General features: G+C 44.1%; 2 protein-coding genes and 1 long non-coding RNA gene across 3 annotated transcripts in view; 1 reads left to right on the forward strand and 2 right to left on the reverse strand.

Annotated features, from left to right (window-relative positions):
* Positions 1-163: 163 nt before the first annotated feature.
* TNFRSF1A (TNF receptor superfamily member 1A) lies at positions 164-20838 on the reverse strand. Its single transcript, XM_036761835.1, has 10 exons — positions 20515-20838; positions 9461-9614; positions 8804-8932; positions 8415-8573; positions 8059-8137; positions 3592-3650; positions 3331-3441; positions 2767-2798; positions 2158-2410; positions 164-1201 (listed from the first exon to the last, which is right to left on the reverse strand). The coding sequence occupies exons 1-10, from the start codon at positions 20548-20550 to the stop codon at positions 897-899; spliced, it is 1317 nt and encodes a 438-aa protein (XP_036617730.1). The 5' UTR covers positions 20551-20838; the 3' UTR covers positions 164-896.
* LOC118852168 lies at positions 2203-3272 on the forward strand. Its single transcript, XR_005010520.1, has 2 exons — positions 2203-2275; positions 2778-3272. It is a non-coding gene; the product is annotated as an uncharacterized LOC118852168 (long non-coding RNA).
* Positions 20583-21276, reverse strand: part of SCNN1A (sodium channel epithelial 1 subunit alpha) — a 65693-nt gene continuing 64999 nt past the window's right edge. The window contains exon 14 of the mRNA XM_036760673.1: positions 20583-20811. Within this exon, the coding sequence (XP_036616568.1) occupies positions 20583-20811 (229 nt within the window). The remainder of the gene's footprint in view (positions 20812-21276) is intronic.

Consider the following 21276-nt stretch of genomic DNA (forward strand, 5'->3'; position numbering starts at 1 on the left):
TCCCAATCTTCCTCCTTCTCAGGGTCTTCCAGTTCAGCATCCATCCTTGATTCTGCTGGTCTGAATTACAATCATCTGGGTCTATAACCCAACTCTTGCCCCCTCTGATCTCTCCCTTCATAGAGTCACTGGCCTCTCACAGCCAAAGCCAACACAAGAAATGTAATCCATTTACTAAATGAGCCAGAGCTTTAATTTCAAAAGTTTTAGTGTACAATATTTACAAAAAGAGAGTTCTGGCCTCTGCCTTCAGCCTTCTAACCCATATGACACCTAGCATTTGATTCCCACTCCTCTAAGTGGAGATAAAAGAGAAAACCATGTGAGGTGGTATGAGGAGGAAGGGATGATGCTGGGTTTACATTAGTGTAAAAAAAATGTTACAAAGATTGTTCATTTACCACATATGAAGGAGAACTGACCAAGGCAGAGGGCCCAAGTCTACTTGGGCCTTCAGCTGCCTATACTCCATCCATTAGTGCTCCAGGTACAAGCCCACCATGTTTTAGCTACATCCTCAGATACATCCCAGAGATCCCCAACCCTACTCAGATACTGCAGAGTTTGGTAAAACTACACCCCACTTAGCAGTGTTCCTTTTGCTCTTCCACATTCACACAGTGCATAAATAGTTGAGAAAGTCAGGGTATACTAGGCTGGTATACAACTGACAGCATATAGCACCAAATAAACAATGCACTCCAGAAGTGGGGCCCCCAAAGACTTCTGACTTGGATAGGCACAGGGTGTTTTCAAAACCATCCATCCAGCCTGCCCTGGGATTCCTCTAAACCCTTCCTAGGAAGAGAAATAAGCGTTGGGGACGAGGTCCCATATGCGTGAAGGGTCCAGGAGAGGTGAGGCCAAAATAAGGGAAAGCTGTGCTTGGTACAGCCTCACCTAGGGAGAGAGGGCAGAGGTCCGGAGGGGCTGCCCACGTTCAAGGTCTCTTTGATGTTCTCCAGGCAACCATCTAAGTCCATGTCAGTGAGCACCTGGGCCAGCACTTCCAGAGTGGCCTGGTGCCGGGGTACTGCCTTCTGCCATGCTGCCAGCATGCTGTAGTAGGCTTCTCGCAGGCAGCGGGGGTTCTGCATCTCAAGGAATTCAATATGATGCTCATCCAGTCCCAAACGACGAATGAACTCCTTCCAGCGGGAGGGAGGCACTCCGTCTACCACTGCATACAACTTGGCTGGCTCTGTGGGACGGAGGGAGGGAAAAATATGAAGGGATGCCAACCAGCTTCAGCAGCACAGGGCAGATGAAAGACTGGCTTGCGGCTCAACCTTTCCCATAGGCATTTTCCTCCCCATTCGAATGTGGCCTCTCGTGCTTTTTTATATCTCCAGAGTTTAATCCAATGCTTTGCAAAGAGTAAGCGCCTAATCAAGGCTTGATTCTTGCCTATGTTGTCTCCCCAGTACACTCCCACCCCAACGCCAGTTACACTGTAACCTTCTTGAGGGCAAGGGCTGTCTTTTTTTCCTAATTGCATCCCCAGCACTTAGCACAGTACCTGGCACATAGCAGATGCTTTATAAATATTTATTGGATTGGATTGGACTTGGACCTCACCTCTGTGACCTAGCCCTCACCTTTTGTGACTTTGGACAAATCATAACCCCTCTGAACCTCAGTTTTTTTCATCTATAAGAATAATAGTCAATATTTACATAGCACTTTTAAGGTTTACAAAGATCTTTAGCAACGTTATTTCATTTTATCCTTAAAACAGTAAGGTGGGTGCTACTAATATAGCAAATATAGCTACAAAATTTTCTATTAGATAATAGCAATTATGAACAAGAATAATAAATGGGGATACAAGCTATCTTTATTTTGCAGATGAGGAAACGGGCAGAGTGGTAGTCACTTATCCAGGATCCCACGTCTGGGAAGTGACTGAGACAGAATCTGCGCTTGGGTCTTCCTAACTCCCACTACAACGCTTGGCGGTGAGAGCTGCCGTACCAATTCCAAGCTGCTTTCCGTTTATAAATCCTATTATCCTACCACTCTCACCCTATTTGCCTTCCTGATTGCCCCAACAACCCGTCCCTTCTCCAAACAAGACTGCACAAGCGCACTCCTTTCCTATCCTGGGGGGAGGGGCGAGGTGCCTCAGGGGTCAAGCTGGGTGGGCGGAGCACTCACTGTCAAGATGTAGGGCGGTGACGTCTGGCGTGACGCAGTCTGATGGCATCTGGGGGCAGGGAATGATGGGTTCTGCCCGCTGGTGGGGCGATGCCGGCGTCGCGATAGGTTGTACATTGTACACAGTCGAGCAATTGCTTGAGTGGAAGGGAGGGAGGGCGGAGGCGGGGACGGGAGTGGAAAGGATTGTTTGGGACCGGACAGGGGTGAAGTTCGAGGTAGGGGACGTGACCAGGGGCCGCTCATTTTCTTCCTGAAAGAATAAAGGGGAGGGGTCAGGCCGGAGCCACGCCCCCTCTGCCTGAGGGCGGGGGAGAGGGAGAGAGCTCTCAGACCTGGTCTCTATCCCCGCTGGGCATCCCTAGCACGCTGCCTTAGGGCTGTGGGTGGGGCAGAGGGGCTTAGCCCAGCGCTTTGATAAAGGAGGGGAGATGCGAGATTAGGGGAGTCATGGGGAGTGGGGACAAGTAGAAATGATTTAGGGGGCTTGGGCTGTGGGCTAGATATTCAGGGAGTGAAGTGTTGGGGGGATGAGGGGAGCAGAGACCACCGCCAAGGGGAAGGGGAGGGGAGCTAAAGGGAGGGTTCCACATCTAGTTTCATCGTTACCTCTCTTACAGGAGGAGACTGTCTCCCACAGACTGAAAAAGCAGAAACAAAGACATCAGAATTTTCACTTCCCCATCCGTGCCTTCCCTTTCCCTTCTCTACCCATCCGCTTCCCCCCCGCCCAAAAAAAACCTCACTACCATGGGGACCAGTGGTGACACGCACCAGAGGCTGTGGCCTTTCTCACAGGCTGAGGGAACTCCTGACTCAGCAGAAGGTCATCTGCGTCCCAGATGCACCCTTCTTAACACTTCACTCGTCTGGGACCTCCGGGGGTTAGCCCAGATCACCTCTAGTCTTCCTCCAGCTTGAAATCCATGACCCTGTGACCCCAGCTATGTATCCCTCAGCAAGCTGCTCAACTTCCCCCCTCAGCCTGGGTTTCTTCTGCTGTAAAATGGAAATAATACTGTTCCTATTACCTACTGCACAGATGTTGGGCGAAAAGTTATGTAAACCTTAAAGCTACATACATGTGAAGTTATAACCAGTTACCCAACAGCCCACCCCATAGTATTTCTTATTTCTTAGCCTTACCAAATAGCACCCCAAGGCTCTACTCACCAATTACATACAGTTTGGACCTCCATCGTGGGTAGTGACAGAAGAAGACAATGAAGACGAGAGAGAGGCAACAAAACCCCAAAAAGATCACCAAGGGCATCAGCACTGAACCTAGGAACAAAGAAAGTTTTAATATGTAAATAGAAAAAAAGGAAGCAGGGAAGGAGTGGAAGGAAAGCAGGGAAGTTATGGATAGAGGGGAGCAAGGCTGGAGGAAATGGAGTAAGTGATCATCCTATACCCTAGTTAATTAAGTCTCACCTGATTGCTCTTGAATGGACCTTAAGGGGCACGAACCTTTGCAGGTTTCCTCTGAACATCTGAAAGAGGAGAAAGAAATGGATAAATACTTCTGGCCAAGGTCAGTCAGCATCACTGATGGAAGCCAGGAGTATGTAAAGCCTTACAAAGGGCAACATGGTTTGATAGAAAGAGTAGTAGACGTGGAGGTACCAAGGCCTAGATTTAAATTCTACCTCCTTAATAGAAATCACTTCAGTCCTTTGACCTTGGTTTCCTCCTCTGTAATAAATACCTTACAGGGCTGTTTGTGAAGACCAAATGAGATAATTATGTAAATCACATTGCAAAGCTTAAAGTAATATAAAAATGTAAAAAACATTAAAGCAATATAAAAACACAAACTGTTATTAGAGTCATATGTAAGGTCATCTCTTTAGAACACATTCCAAAATGTTGTTCATATAACATGTTAGAATTTGGTGGAATTGAATGTTGTTTCAATAAGTAAGTTTTAAACAGGCTTTTGAAATGATGCTGGTTATTTTGCTTCAAATACATTTCAATATATATAATATATATATATATATATATAGATATATATGTATGTATATACATATACACTTATTTTAAACAGGCCTTTGATGGGGTCTTGGAAATCTTGTTATACAGAAATTTTCATTGTAATTTTATTCACCATAATGGCATTTGGCCTGCATTACGCACTACTGGAAAATATAGAGAAATAAAACAAAATCAAAGAATTTTAGATATGAAAGGGATGGGTAAGACTTTAAATCTCCCTGGGACCTATTTCCTTCTCTGTAAAATCAGGGAACTGGACTAGATTGGAGGTATCGAATACATCGTCAGCAGCCTACAACATTCCCAAGTGCAGCCCAAACCAGATTAAAATGTAATTGGAAAATATTTAACAAAATAAATTAAGAAATATAATTGTTCAGTCATTTTTCAGTTGTATCCAACTCTTCATGACCCCATTTGGGGTTTTCTTGGCAAAGAGAATGGACTTGTTTGCCATTTCCTTCTCCAGCTCATTTTACAGATGAGGAAACTGAGGCAAACAGGGTTAAGTGACTTGCCCAGAGTCATACGGCTAGTAAGTATGTGAAGCAGGTCTTCCCAACTCCTAGCCTGGTGCTTTATTCACTGTGCCACTTAGCTGTCCATATGTGTGTGTGTATACACATATGTACATATACATCTATACATATATACACATACACATGTATATTACATATCATAGAACATAGATTATATTAATATATGGTTTTCTAAGTCAATACGCAGCTCACAAGGATCCTTATGTACAGTTTAGTGGCTCTGGTTTCTATTTGAGTTTGAAACCACGGGACTAGGTGACTTCTAAGCTCCCTTCCATATTCTAGACTTTCTTTAACATATGACCTAAGGGAGAAAATAAAGCAAATGTACATTTATGAAAAACACAACAGAAACATGAATATAATTAGGAATGTGCAGGCAATTAGTATAAAGCTATATTTCAGTGTGAGTATTTACTCCTCAGAAATCCGAAAACACTACAAGTCAGAGATGGATTTATTATTTTGTTAACTGTTTAGATTTAAGAGAGTAATGAAGAAATAATGATGCTAATTAAATTTAAAAGTGTGTCCTGGTAAGCTGTTGTTAAACATTTACATCACACCCCTCTATATAAAGCTCTTTTTATATGTACAGACTGTGAGTGCTTTTGGAATGTTTTAGTGTGGCCAGAACTGAGTCCAGCTAGTTTAGAAAAACTTACTAGAGGAAGTGAGAATTGAAAAAGATTATAAAAGAGGAGTGGAACAGTTTGATGAGGAGGCTATGGAGATACTCCTTACATTTATATGGTGCTTTAAGATTTACCAAGTGTTGCCTTCACAACAATCCTTTGGCAGATGCACATGTATTATTGTATAATATATAATAATGCATTATTATCTTCATTTTACCCAAATTCAGAGAGGTTATGTAACTAGCCCCAGGTCACACAGCTAGTGAGTACTGGAGCCAGTACTAAAACATAGGCCTTCTGAATCCAAGTCCAATGCTCTTTCCCCTAGGGATTCCAGTCTGAAATTTTCCTGCAGAGGCTTAGAGACCAGAAGAGACAAGACCTGTTGGACCTGTAGGAGAAACACATACAGGGGCCCAGGGTACCAGAATTTCTGTGTAGAAGTGTTCCCCAGGAAGGATTTTTCTAAACACCAAGTGAAGATGCCCCAAAATTGGATCTGAGAGAGATCACATAAAGAAGGAAATTTAAACGAATCATTCTGAGTGAATAAATTTATACGACATAAATATTTACCTTCACCAAACACTAGCCAAAGATGGCTAATTATATAATTAATAAAATAATAATATAATTAATATAATTAGCAAACGGGCAGTAAAGATTGCTTTCTATATAAGAGACTGCTTTGGATACTCCTGTGAGGACACTTGCTGGAATTTAACAAATTTTTTTTAAGCACCCACTGTACACATGGCACAAAGACAAAAAGAATCCTTGCTTTCCATGAGCTTCCCTTCTATAGTGGAGAAGTAATATGAACACAGATAAGTGTAATACAGAGTAAAGAGGGAAGGGGGCAAAGAAGAGATCAGACCAAGAGTTTTAAGACTAGTTGAAGAGGGAGAATGTTAATATCTCAAGGGGAATCAGGAAAGGCTTCATAAGGAGGTGGCACCAAAGCAGAGGCCCCAGATGAACCTGAGAAAGTCAGAAGTGAAGAGGGAATGCATTCCAGCCAGGGGAGACAAGGACATAGGCAGGAGATGGAATGTTGAGTTTAGAGAACAGCAAGTAGCCCAGTGTGGCCAGATCATAGGGAGTGCAGGAAGGAGAAAGGGCTAGAGAGACAAGTAGGACCCAAATGGTAGACAGCTCTTAGCAATTGAGTCTGTTGCCAAGTTTTGTTCATACAATCTTTAAACACTAACACATTACAGTTATCTCTTCCACATCTTGACAGTTTTGATACATCACGATTCGGCATAAGAAATTAAATAGGAATTGGGGGTGGAGAGTTTTGTGGAAGCTGCAGAGAACACTAGAAGGCCAGTAGATGGCATAGAGCCTATGGCCAAATACTTAACCCAAACTTTACAATAAGGTACTGTAAATGCCCCATAAAAGAAAAAAAATTCAGACTTCTCTGGCATGAAGGGAGGATGGATTTTCCACATGGGTGGAGGCAGGGCACTGAGCCCCTAACACTGCATTGTGGAAGGGATAAAAACAACTAAACAACTTTATTTAAAACAGTGGATAATAGACTGAACTAGAAAGAGTTTTGTCACAATCAAATTAAAAGATTACTTTTTTGCACTTAGTTTTTTCTTTTAATTCTACTTTATCTTCAGTAGTTGAATTGACCTTTTTTTGGTCATAAAGAAACATTTTTATTTTTATCTAAATATAGATAGGTTGGGTTCTTTGTCTTCTAGTCCTAAAGCTATGCCTGAAAAAAATATTGGGGGATGGGGAGAGGCAAGGTGCTCACCTGATAGCAACAGCCAGAAGGACATTGTCTAGAAGAATAAATCAAGTTCAACTTACAGAGAGGTTCCTAAACCACAAAACTGATGGAACTATCACAGCCACAATAAATTGGGAACTAGCATAGGTAGGCCAGACCTGATTCACTGCCTTAAGTTATCATTATTAAATGCCTTATTTCCAAATTGTATTCCAGGTTCAAGGACTAAGTGAAAGCTGGTGAGACTGGGGGGTTGGGAGGTGGTATTCAGTAAGATATATAGTCCTGTCACATACTTGATAATTGGAAACGTAGTCCTGGGAAGTTAGGTGGCACAGAGGATAGAGTGTCAGGCCTGACATCAGTAAAACTCATCTTCCTGAGGTCAAATCCAGCCTCAGAAACTTACTAGCTGTGTGACCCTGGGCAAGTCACTTAACCCTGTTTGCCTCAGTTTCCTCATCTGTAAAATGAGCTGGAGAAGGAAATGGCTAACCACTCCAGTATCTTTGCCAAGAAAACCCCAAATTAGGTAATAAAGAATCAGACACAACTAAAAATGACTGAACAAAAAACATAGTCCTAGTACATGAGACCTGGTATAGGATTCTGACTGTGATATAGTCAAAAGTGGAAAAGATGGGCCTCAGTGATAAAAACAAACAAACAAACAAACAAAAAATGTAGCTTTAGAGTTCAGACAGTGTATTTCTGCTTCTCTCACTTGGCAAATGGTGAGAAATTGCTCCTTCTCAAAGACTTCTTGATACATGGGACCTCAATGTGAGGGTAAAAAGTGGGTAAGGGAGCTATCTGGTCTCTAGAATGAAGCAAAGAGCCAGTGGAGTATATGGTAACCCTCCCATCCCTCACCAGCATTTCCTTCATCATCCCAGGAGCTTCTGTAACCATTCTCTTCCTTCCCACCCTCCACACCCACCTCTCACCCCTCCCAGGACTGATAAGAAATACTCACTCACTACACGAGATGCATTTGTGACCATGCCAAAAGAAATCTGGATTACATTTACACAGAGCATCCTGTTTCTCCTGACCTGTAGATAAATGTAATGCATTAAGATGAACTCTCAAGACAGGAAAAAGGACCTGACATTAACCAGGGGAGGAGATGTGCTATCTGGACAGTGGAGAAGGCCTTTGGGAAATGATCTCTAGAGACTGCTTTAGGAAGTAGGGGGAAAAGGAATGTTCATTCAACTGTAAGGGGAAAACGGAGATGTTAGCAGGGAAATGAAAATATTTATTCCAAAAAGGAATGGCAGGAACTTATGGTCAGAGGAAATTGTGAGGATTTGGGAACAGTGTGCTCACATGGAATCTGTATCGTGCCATTGAGGCACGGGTTGCAGTTGACGCATTTAAAGACTCCATCTTCTTCTGTCCCTTTCCTTAGTTGATATTGGTTCTTCCCACATCCACATACTGTGTTGCTTGAGACTGTGCAGAGTTTCTTCACTACCTGGCCCATCTCTGTTAGGAAGAGATGAAAGACCTTTTTGTAGATCAACTCTATCCTCTATTATTTGTTTTCTTCCCATTCCACATCCTCCAAGTAGTGTATATATGGATAAGGCCTACACAGTTACACAAACATGCATGTACTCACCCCACTGCTATCCACTCTCTAACCAGCCTTAACTGAGAACACCATTTATGGAACGTCCCTGTTAATGGGCTCCATCTGCCTCCCAAGGACTCACCTCCTCTGCAGATAGAACAGCGGAGGCACCTTGGTGAGAAGTTCTCTATCTCTGTGTAGGTGCCATCCTCGCACGTCTTACAGTTAGGTGCAAGGTCTGGGCCGCCACAGTCAGCCTCCAAGTAAGTCCCTACAGTAAGGTAGAGAGTTAGACTAGGTGGGTCAATGGGGAATGAGAGTAAACTGAGAATCAGAGAGGATCTCCATCCCAACAGGGACAAGGCCAGGGCATGTGGGGATCTGTTTTGGAGAGAAGCCAGAGAAACGAAGCCCAGAGAAATCAGTATGTTAGTGACACCCCGAGTATGGAAGTGCATGAAGCCTTTAGGAAAAGCACCCAGCTAATGGCCAAATTTGGTCCCTAAGAAAGGGATTAACAGAAGGCACTTCTCCTCACTTCTTTGCAGAAGTGGGGGACTATGGGGTAGGGAATGCTGCACATAACATCAGACTTTTTTTTAATACATTGGTTAATTTTGCTGAATTTTTTTTACTCTATTATAAAAAGAATGACTGGAAGAGGAAACAAAACATAGGTGGTGAAAAAAATTTTTAAGGAAATGTGACATAGGCAAAAGATACTAATAAAAATTTATTTTTACCAAAAAAAGTGGGGGTCAGATCTGTGAAGTAACCCACTACTATCACCACTTTATACCTTTGTGACATTTGAGACAACAGATAGATTCGTTTGTGCGATGCCTATATTTCCCCTGGGGACACTCGATGTCTATCTTTTCTTGATGCCTCTTGTGGGTAGACATCCCAAGAGCAACAGGAAGGTACAGCCCCACCATCAGGGCCAGGGCCACCTGGAGAAAAATCAGACAGAAAAAAATAATCCATAAGAGGAAAGACAGTGAAGACCCAGAAACTGGAGAGCTCTTGATCCTATCCTAATCTCCCCCATCTTTTAAAGTCTAGCTTGATTTCCCTCCTCCATGAAGCCTTCCATCTCTAACTACTTCACCAGGGGTTATCTTGTCTCTCCACTATCTCCACCAGTGGCTCAAAGACAACTACAGTTTACGTTTTGCCTACATTCCATTTCTCTCCTCCTCAAATTGAGTTCAGTTGTCCTAACTTATTTTCCTTTCCTTTCCCTGAAAAGAAGAGTTATTTGGGACAGGAAGACAATCAGGTTTTGTAGTTTTGGTTTTTTTCGGGGTGGGGGGAGGGTTAGTAGTTTTTTTAATGTTCCAAGGCAAATGCCAAGAATGATAACACTAATATACATATCTCTCCAACCCCCCACCCCCAGGATCAGGGTGAAAAGTATAAGGGCAGAAGTACATGGGTGGATGCTGGGTGGTAGTAAATACAGATTTGGTAAAGGAAAGAACAGGGAAAGGAATGTGGGTCAGAAGTAGCTGTCAGAGAGGAAGAGGTCATGAACAGGTCTTTCCTTGGGTCAGATCCTCTGAATGAAGTTTGACTGAATGACTTCAAGAGACAATCAAGTTCCAAAGCCATGATTTTATGCTTTGCCACAGTGGGCTGCACTCTCCAGATTGGGAGAAATACTTCCTAACCCCTTTCTGAGCAGTGTATCCAAGGCATTTACCCCTGTTTCGCTACCATAATGCTAAAAGAGATCCCTTGAATTCCCAGATCTTAGCTCCATCTCCCACTTGGCTGTACGACCACAGATGAGCCCCTTGCTCTCTCCATTCTTCCTGAGAAACCAGAGAGTACAACCTCCCATCCCTCTTTAAGTAAAAAAATAAGTCCTCAAAGTAATTTAACTTCTGGGAAGGTCAGGACTACAAGCTAATGGTACTCATCACTGTAGGAGTATGTCAAGTGCCCATAAAGGAGCTCCCCAAATGTAGCTTCAAATGCCCATAATCTCCAAGGCAAGGGAACTCATTAGAGAGAGCTCCAGGAGTTGGAATCTCTTAGGACTTTTCCTGGACTCAGTGATTATATCAGAAGAAGAGAAAAGAGTCACATGCAAAGAAAAGGGTTGGTGTATTCCAGGGCTGCCATGAGCAGGAAGCCAAATTGGAACAGTCTACAAAGCAGAAGATGCCAGTGACCCTCACTTGGTGGGTTCAGGTTCCAGAGACAGGGGGAGGTTGGGAACTGAAGAGATCAACTCTATCAACTGCAAAGGAAGTGGCAGACCAGAGCCAGAGCCACAGCAAATACAACTCCAGGGGGGTTGCCATTTCCCTCTTCGTGGAGTGGTTCTCCTGGGTTCCAATCCCTCACCATCTCTGTAACCTGAACTCTCAAAATTTGTGCTGGAGCTTCTCCTAATAAACAGCAGCTCCCTTCCATGGGCCATTATTGAAAGCCATGATGGAGAACTCCACTACAGGAAAGTGATGTACCCCTATTATAATCATATCAGAGAAAACATAGCCAGGAGGAAGAAAGGGCTTCCTGGCTACTGATCTAAACCTTTAGCCTCAGCAGAATAACAGCTAAGTTAAAAAATCAACTCTTTTGGATAAATGTAACCTTGACCTGTATTGGGGCTTTAGCAGTTCCAAACTACCATTTACTGAGACCCCCAGGGGATAATGAGTTGCGGACTAGTGGGACAATGCTGATGAACACTATTCAATCCCCCCTGAGTTTCAAGGGAGGGAGCATTTAGAGTAGGTAAGAAGTCCCCGGGGAGGGTATGGAGGAGAGTCTGTCTCAGAAGGAAATCATATGATAGGAGGAAAGGAAGATCTAGACATACGTGTCCAGAACTGGGTTTTTTCCCCTTCCTTTCCTTTGCCCTCGAGAGACTTCTCTTCTGCAAATCAAGGGAGATGGGAAAGGAATGAGCATTTGTTAAACACCTATTATGTGCCAGGCACTCTGTTAAGCACTTTATAAATATTAAGACTACAGTCACACTAAAGGTCCCCGCATGTGATACAGCTAAGACCAGTGGACTTTAAGAGTCAGCTATGTGGATCTGGGGGTGGCAGAGCCAAGATGGCGGCTGGAAAGCAGGGACTTGCATGAGCTCCCCGCCCCCACATTCCTCCAAAAACCTATAAAAAATGACTCTGAACAAATTCTAGAACTGCAGAACCCACAAAATAGCAGAGGAAAGCAGGGCTCCAGCCCAGGACAGCTTCTATGGTCGCTGGGCAAGGTCTATCGCACACAGAGCTGGGAGCAGAGGGGAGTGGAGCCCAGACTGGGCAGTGGCAGGACCAACCAGACCAGGAGCCAGGCGGAACAGGCCCTAGCACCCTGAATCAGTGAGCTGTGGCAGTTACCAGACTTCTCAACCCACCAACACCAAAGACAACAGAGAAGGTTAGTGAGAAAAGCTGCTGGGACAGAGTGAAGGAGTTCGGGGTTTGGCCACTGCCCTGGGAGGCAGCAGAGGAGGTGCAGCTACAGAACTACAGCTGCAGTTGCTTCTGGCCCCAGGCCCACCTGGTGGGAGGAATTAAGTGGTGGCTCAGAGCAGGGGTGCAGAGCCTGCTTAAGATCTGAGTCCAGTCTAGGTTGGTGGTTCTTGGGGGAGGAGGAGGGCTGTTGTGGCAGAGCTGGCTGTATAGAAATAGCTCTGAAAACAACAGCACATCCCCTCAAGCTTGGAACAATGTACTCTCTACTCTACAAGCAGTCATACCCCAACAAAAAACTCAAGGGTCAAGTAGTTGGCTGGGAACATGGCCAGGCAGCGAAAACACACTCAGATTCAGTCTCAGACTTTGGAATCTTTCTTTGGTGACAAAGAAGACCAAAACATACAGCCAGAAGAAGTCAGCAAAGTCAAAGAGCCTACATCAAAAGCCTCCAAGAAAAACACGAACTGGTCTCAGGCCATGGAAGAGCTCAAAAAGGATTTGGAAAAGCAAGTTAGAGAAGTAGAGGAAAAACTGGGAAGAGAAATGAGAAGGATGCAAGAAAACCATGAAAAACAAGTCAATGACTTGCTAAAGGAGACCCAAAAAAAATACTGAAGAAAACAACACCTTAAAAAATAGACTAACTCAAATGGCAAAAGGGCTCCAAAAAGCCAATGAGGAGAAGAATGCCTTGAAAGGCAGAATTAGCTGAATGGAAAAGGAGGTCCAAAAGACCACTGAAGAAAATACTACCTTAAAAATTAGATTGGAGCAAGTGGAAGCTAATGACTTTATGAGAAATCAAGATATTATAAAACAGAACCAAAGGAATGAAAAAGTGGAAGACAATGTGAAATATCTCATTGGAAAAACCACTGACCTGGAGAATAGATCCAGGAGAGATAATTTAAAAATTATTGGACTACCTGAAAGCCATGATCAAAAAAAGAGCCTAGATATCATCTTTCAAGAAATTATCAAGGAGAACTGCCCTGATATTCTAGAGCCAGAGGGTAAAATAGAAATTGAAAGAATCCACCAATCACCTCCTCAAAAAGATCCCAAAAAGAAAACTCCTAGGAAGATTGTCAGAAAATTCCAGAGCTCCCAGATCAAGGAGAAAATACTGCAAGCAGCCAGAAAGAAACAATTTGAGTATTGTGGAAACATAATCAGGATAATACAAGATCTAGCAGCTTCTACATTAAGGGATCGAAGGGCTTGGAATACAATATTCTAGAGGTCAATGGAGCTAGGATTAAAACCGAAAATCACCTACCCAGCAAAACTGAGTATCATGCTCCAAGGCAAAATATGGACTTTCAATAAAATAGAGGACTCTCCAGCTTTCTCAGTGAAAAGACCAGAGTTGAATAGAAAATTTGACTTTCAAACACAAGAATCAAGAGAGGCATGAGAAGGTAAACAAGAAAGAGAAATCACAAGGGACTTACTAAAGTTGAACTGTTTTGTTTACATTCCTACATGGAAAAATGATGTGTATGATTCATGAGACTTCAGTATTAGGGTAGCTGAATATACATATATATGCATATATATGTGTGTGTGTACGTGTGTGTGTGTGTGTGTGTGTGTGTATAGCTATAGATATAGATATAGATGGATATATAGACAGAGGGCACAGGGTGAGTTGAATATGAAAGGATGATATGTAAAAAAAATCAAATTAAGGGATGAAAGAGGAATATATTGATAGAGGGAGAAAGGGAGAGATAGAATGGGGTAAATTATCTCACATAAAAGTGGCAAGAAAAAGCAGTTTTGTAGGAAGGGAAGAGGGAGCAGGTGGGGGGGAATGAGTGAATCTTGCTCTCATCAGATTTGACCTGAGGAGGGAATAACATACACACTCAATTGGGTTTCTTACGCCACAGGAAAGAAGGAGGAAGAAGATAAAAAAAAAGGGGGGTATGATAGAAGGGAGGGCAGATAGGGGGAGGAAGTAATCGGAAACAAACATTTTTGAAAAGGGACAGGGTTAAGGCAGAAAATTCAATAAAGGGCGATAGGTTAGGAAGGAGCAAAATATAGTTAGTCTTTCACAACATGAGTATTGTGGAAGGGTTTTACATAATGATACGCATGTGGCCTGCGCTGAATTGCTTGCCTTCTTAGGGAGGGTGGGTGGGGAGGGAAGAGGGGAGAGAATTTGGAACTCAAAGTTTTAAAAACAGATGTTCAAAAAAAAATGTTTTTGATGCAACTAGGAAATAAGATACATCAGCAGTGGGGCATAGAAATTTATCTTGCCCTACAAGAAAGTAAGGGAAAAGGGGATGGGAGGGGAGTGGGGTGACAGAAGGGAGGACTGACTGGGGAACGGGGCAACCAGAATATAGGCCATCTTGGAGTGGGTGGAAGGGTAGAAATGGGGAGAAAATTCGTAATTCAAACTCTTGTGAAAATCCATGCTGAAAACTTAATTTATTAAATAATTTTTTTAAAAAACCTAAAAAAAAAAATCAGCTCTCTGGGTTGCTGTTTGCCATGGCCACATATCTATCTGTGGTGACTAGGACCCACAGCAGAAAATCTGAGACTAGACTGTGGCAAGTGGCCATGTACCAGTGCTGTTAGCAGACCAGATACAGAAGTAGCAACCAGAATTAGAGGAAGACCGCAGAAGCAGGAAAATGTCAGCTATTATAAAGATCCATGTAGTGACGGGTTGAGGACTTATTTCTCTTCCTGACTGCCCTTGCCTTCCATGCTTATATTCTGAGGTGAACAGACACATACATACCTCCTCCACCCTCCTCTTATTTCTTTTCCATGATCTGTGGGTGAGTGAGGTTCAGAAACCCTACACTGCACCCAAGAGCAGCAAGGATAGCCTGGAGTTGCAAGTGACAGTTGCCTGAGGACTCCCTATGGGAACACTTGAGTTTTTCTTTCATTTTTACTATCTCTAGTAAACTTCGTGGCTTCAATATGTTGTCTGCCTGTGCTCCACAAATGAAGGGGGCTATTTCGCAGGGAGAAGAAAGCTGAAATGGGCAGTGGGTTTGGAGCAATAGACTTCCTAAATTTTTTTAAACAGTCCCAAGAAATATCTGATGCCATTTCCATTCACTAACTTCAGAACCCAGCTAGCATGAGTTTTCATTTACCCAGCTAAATAAAAGTGTGTCACTCAGTGGTGTAAGCAGTGTGTGACTCATGCATGAGTGTGTCCCTCATGCACGAGCACCAGAGACTCTCACAAGACCACTTGGTTGGTGGTTTGAGTATGGCACCACCTCATGGACAAGTCAAGTATCATGATTCATTGCCTTAAAGACAAAGCAGAAGCCATCTGAACTGCTTCTAATACTGCAGTGTTGTTGCTGTTGAATCATTTCAGTCATGTCCCACTCTCCATTACCCTATTTTGGGGTCTTCTTGGCAAAGATACTGGAATGGTTTGCCATTTTCTTCTCTAGCTCATTTTACAGATGAGGAAACCAAAGCAAACAGGGTTAAGTGACAAGCCCAGGGTCACACGGCTAGGAAGTGTCTGAAGCCAGATTTAAACTCAGGAAGATGACTCTTCCTGCCTCCAGGCCCAGCACTCTATCCACTGCACGACCTAGCTGCCCCATATAATACCGCAGTGGCACCAGTGTAACTACTGTACCCACCAGGCACACACATAGTGCATGTAGTTGGTACCTTGGCTCTAAAGCTGGTGGATAACTTGAGTTCAGTCTTATATATAGCCAGAAGCCTCAAACACAGGGCTATTGAGGAAGTCCATTCTCAAATACAAGCACAATACAGAGCAGCCACAACATCCCTAGTTCACCTGCAAATACAGCATTTCCCAGAATCAAGCTGTTCACCACCTCCTCTGAGAACAGGATTGAAGGCTTAAATCAACATGAGAAAGGTTTAGGTTGGTTATGGGGAAGAATTTTCCCAACCCTCAGGATTGTGAGTTATTGAACATGGGTTCTTTCCCTGAAGAGTGGGACCCAGAGAAAGCAAGTGGGTGTGCCAAGATTATACAATAGAACCAGAATCCAGAAGCTTGGACTCCCACTCTATCCTAAGGAGAAAGTCATTTCCAGAAGAATTCTGCCTTGGGCTATTGAGTACTCTCCCTGGAATGAGAAACAGGCACTCTTGTGATTCATATTTCTTTCTATTCCAGCACCTAAGGAGTTAATCCAACTCCGGGAAAGGGAAATCTTTTCCCAGCATCTACGCCCCAGTGACTCAGGCCAGAGGGAGGGAAGAACAGGCAGCCTCCCTAGATATGAAAGGGTCATGACTCAACAGAAAGACAGAGAAAGGGACGAGACAGCAGCAGGGGTGGACCATCATCCCTTCCTCTATGGCCGTAGATTGTATGCCTCCTCCTTTTGCATTCACATGCAAGGTCCCCCTCCTCACTTCCCCCATCCACCAAAAAAAAAGATCCAGTTAACAGTCTCCAATCCTGTTTAGCCCAGATTCCAGGAAACAGCAACTCTCCTTTCCCAATCCATCCCAAAGGGAAATATCCCCTGACCTCCACTTCCTCTCTATCAGGTCACGTCTCATCCCCGTGCCCTTCAGTTCATTATTTCTCACAACACCCTTAACATCTTCCCACTGAGACCCCCTTTACATCTTCTTCCCAGTAGAGCCATCCCCCCTTCAGCTAAATCCCTACTCCTTAGAGAAATACTAAAGCCAGAATGAGAGCTGGAAGAGTCCATCAAAATCCGGTCCCTTCGCCTTACATATGACAAAATGATCACGCAGGTAAACAAGCAACAGAGCATTATTTGAGCCCAACACCTTAAACAACATAGTCTTCTGATTCCAGTTCTCCGATTCTACAACTAGACAACCTCAAGCACTTTCTCCTCCAAGCTGTGCTTGAGTCTCCCGACTTTACCAACATCTTAAGTGGACCTTCTCTGCCCACCCCCTCCCCACCTCCTCAGCTTCCTTTTATGTGTTGTTTTCCCCTATTATTATGTAAGTTCCTCTAGGGCAACTACTGTCTTTCTTTTTTGCTTGCATTTGTATCCCCAGAGCTTAGCATATAGTAAGCATTTAATAAATGCTTGTTGCCCAAGGTTAGTTGCCTAAATGTGCTCTTCCGAGTAGAACTCAAGAACTCAAGACTTAGGTCCCAGCCCAAGGAACAGGGGAAGTGTAGGAAGCTGGGACTCTAGTGAGAGTGGGAGGACAGAGGGGGTGGCCCAGTAACCACCCCCACCCCTGCCTCCTCCACAGCTTCCGGTTGCAGAGGGTTTTTCAGTGTGATTTCCTGTGCTAAGGTGAGTGGGTATCAAAAGTCAGAGTGAAGATGAAAAGCAGTAGTTCACTTCTTCAGTCCCAAACTTGACTCTGGGCATCCTATAACAAGTTCTCCCTGGATTCATTGTACTTACTTCCCTCAACCCCTTCTCCCATTCATCCCCCAAGTCAGTTGCCAAAAGTGTTCAAGCTTTTAACTCAATTAATCAACAGCTTTCACTTATTATCAGGACCCTTAGGGAATTCAGTGGAGCTCATCTAGTCTCAGATTTCAATATTCCAAATTCAGCTTAATTCCCATTTCTTCCATGAAGCCTTCCCTGACCACCCTCATCTGCTATGATCTGTCTTTCTCTCCCCTAAGCTCCCATAGCCTTTCTGGGCCTAAATGCTCCTTTGGCCTTTATAATATGTCTACAATGCTCATTTGGCATGTTTCATAGCATCTTCTGGTAGTCGCCTTGATGTTGAGAACCATATCAACCACAGTGCCAAGCACAATGCCTTGTACATAGTAGGATTCAATACTTATTAATAAATCAAAGGGAGGAGCAGGTAGGTGGTAAAGTGGATTAGAACACCAATCCTGAAGTTGGGAGGACCTAAGTTCAAGTCTGGTCTCATATACCTAATATTTGTGTGACTCTGGGCAAGTCACTTAGCCCCAACTGACTCCAAAAAAAAAAAAAAGAAAGAAAGAAAGAAAAGAGATTATATATCTTCAACCCCAACTTCTTGTCATCTTCCTAGTTTCGTACCCCTAGATGCTTTGAGGACACCTACATTTGGATGTTTCTCAAATATCTGCCCCTTAACCTTAAAAACCAAACTCATCATTTTCTTTTCCTACTTAGACATCATCACTAACCATCATTTTCATGATTCCTGTGGTTCAATTTTTGCTTTTCTGTCCTCTATGCATCCAATCAATGAATCAATCCTGGCCATTCTTCCTCTCCACTCACAGATTCACCCCCCTTCTCTTCATTCCCCCTGTCACCACTGTAGTCCAAGTCCTCATTGACTCACGCCTAAACTTTAGCCACCACCTCTTGTCTTCCTTCTAGGCTCCCTTTATCCTACATACAGCTGTAGTCATTCATTCTTAGGAATCAGTCAGGAAGTCAATCACACATTGACTAAATGAATAAAAATGAATAAAAATCTCCCAGATATCTACTGTTTGTGATTTGAACCTGCATCTCTTCCTCAAACATTTTAATCATATAATCTGGTCATTCCCCTGCCCAAGAACTTAATGGTTTCCTATTGTCATATCAATTCCGATCTTCTTTGCCTAGATTTGTATTTAAGGCCCTCACTTCCTCCTCAAACTCTCCCTTTCCATTTCTTAATTGCACTCCAGTTCTCTAACTCCACTATAGGAAAGGTGATCTATTCACTGCCCTCCTTATGAATGCTTGTTTGCTTCTTTCTATACACCATTTTCCTTATCTTCACCTCTTCCTCTTCTCTCCCAATTAGTGTCTCCCAACTCTAAACAGCTCCACAAAGTTTCTGATGCGTAACTCCTTCTTACTGATTTCTCTCTTTTGCCCCACATACCATATTAGAATGCATTTAGGATCATGGAATTTAGAGCTGGAAGCGACTTTAAATATTATCTAGTCCAACTCTCATTTTACAGGTGAAGAGACTGAGACTTTCAGAGGTTAAGTGACTGGCCCTAAATAACACAGGTGATTTGTTCTAGCAGAACCGGGACCCTAACCCACCTTTTGTGTTCCCAACCTACCAAGTCATTGAATTTGGCTAGTCTCTCCTGATTCCAGTGCTCAGTCCAAGAAAGCTCAGAAAGGAGAAGGAATGATGGAGAAGTCAAATGACGAAGAGAGAAGAGAGGAAAGGGAATGTAGGGTTAAATGAGAAGAGAAGAAAAGAGAAGTGATGGTGAAAATAACAAAGTATATGGGCAAAAGACAAGAGGCAGGAGTCAGGGGAGGAGGGAGAGAAGACAAACTGGGAGAGAGGCTGAAGAAATTGAAGAGAAAAATGGAGGAGAAGTGATTGAGAGGCTAAGGAAGGACAAGAAAGAGAAGAAAGGGAAAATGGAGAGAAGCTGAAAAGCAGAAAAGAGGACAAAAAAATTCAGGAAGATAGGGAGACACAGAGACAGCCAAGAGCCCATGGAATTAGAATGAGTCCAAGACGGTGATGAAGACTTCAGAGAAGCCTAGGTAGTGAGAGAAGAGACAGGAGATGTGGAGAGAGGCCTAGAGCCAGTAGGGCTGAGAGGAGAGAAAGGGGCATTTCTAATGACGAAGACAACTTTCCAACTTCCTCAAACTGGGCTGTAGGATGAGATGTAGCAGTTTGGGGGTTTGAAGAGGTGGGGTGTAGAGTGGTACACTCTATCTTGTCATTTCAGGGAGATGACCATAAGATTCAAGAACCCTCCCAGGCTGGGGTAAAGATTTAGAGTCCTGTGAAGGTTGGGGGTGACCCCCAAGTAAAAGAATGGACAAAACGAGCCTGGGACAAGACACCGGAATACTTTACTCAGCCGGGCAATACAGCTCCCTGCCTCTTTCAAAAAACATCCCTGTTAGCGCCCCAAAATGTCCACCACCCTTCAGGCCCTACCCCAGGGCTCTGTTCCCCTTGCCCCCTATGCTGAGCAACCCCTTACCATACCTTCATCCCTAACATTGTCTTTTCCTTTCTCCACAGATCTCTCTTCATCCACTCTCACCAGGGTTCTTGCCAGGCAGAACAAAGTTCAAAATACTCCAACTCCTCAGAGCTGGCCCTCCCACCACCACTATACCTTTCTCTTTCTCAGCAGGCAGACTCCCTCAGCCCCTAATGAAAACCTGTCCCCTTCCCTCTCCTGATACCTAGAATTATAAATTCCTTCGGTGTCTTAGGACCTGTCTTTCCTCGAAGACTCTGTCCCTTCCCCATATGGCCAGTCTCCCTCTCCCTAAATTCCCAAACCTTTAGTCTCTGCCTCCAAGGGATAAATATGGTTACCTGCCGGAGGACCTATACTTGGGGTACTTTTCATTGATAGGGAGAGGTTGGGCAGGGAAAGTGGGAAGATGAGGGGTTTGATCCCCTGGGAATGCTGTATGGAAGCCATCCCCCAGTCCACCCCCCGACCGTTGCCCGTTCCCTGTCCATCTCTCACCAGTGGCACCAAGCCAGGCAGGGTGGGGTGGCCCATGTCCGGCCTGGCTGTAGCTTTTCACTCCCCCATTAGGGCTCAGAGCGGCCGCTGCGGGAGCAGCCAGCGAGCCAGTCAGCCAGTCCTGAGCGGAGCTCGAGATTCCGAGAACAGAGACCTGAGCCAGGCTCTTGGGGATGGAGATCTAAGCGCAAGTGGCCGACAACCTGAAGACGGAACAGGAGCCGCAGCTGACACCAGAACCTGAGCCCCGGCTTGAGCCAGGGTCGGACCCTGAGCAGGCAGTGGGAGACGAGAAAGCTAGGGGAGAAAAGGGAGGGAGCAAGCAGGGTGTCGCAACCACTGCTAGGACAGGAAGAGCCCGAGGAGGAGGCGGGGTGAAGCGGGGGAGGTAAAAAGTAAAAAAATTTAAAAGACATTTAACCCTAGCCCAGCCAGGGATTCAAGAATCCTGGATGAAACTTCGGGGGGTTCCCAGATCTCCGATGACTTCCACACAAAAAGTCAGAGAAATCCTTCCCCTCTTCCATTCCCCCATAGGACATGAACCATTTAAACACCGGCATCTCAAAGCCACAAATCACTTAATCCCTCCAAAAATCCCAGGGCATCGCTAATCCTTACTGCCCTGCCCCTTTTGGGAAGGAGGGGGAAATAGCACATGATGGGGAGTCGAGAGATTCTGGGCTGTCTTCCCATTCTGCCGATAATCCTATGTATGACCTTGGACAAGTCACTCTGAGCATCAGTTTCATCCTCTAATAA

The sequence above is a fragment of the Trichosurus vulpecula genome, chromosome 5 (genome assembly GCF_011100635.1).
Source record: "Trichosurus vulpecula isolate mTriVul1 chromosome 5, mTriVul1.pri, whole genome shotgun sequence".
NCBI classification, from domain to species: Eukaryota; Metazoa; Chordata; class Mammalia; order Diprotodontia; family Phalangeridae; genus Trichosurus; species Trichosurus vulpecula.

Bases quoted from the DNA above. Each gene is read 5' to 3' on its own strand.
- TNFRSF1A (XM_036761835.1), bottom strand. From the start codon at position 20,550: ATGGGCCACCCCACCCTGCCTGGCTTGGTGCCACTG. The intron at 9,615-20,514 runs GTGAGAGATGGA...ATTTTTCTCCAG, and splicing joins TGCCTGGCTTGGTGCCACTG to GTGGCCCTGGCCCTGATGGT. The intron at 8,574-8,803 runs GTGAGTCCTTGG...TCTTCCTAACAG, and splicing joins CTGTTCTATCTGCAGAGGAG to AGATGGGCCAGGTAGTGAAG.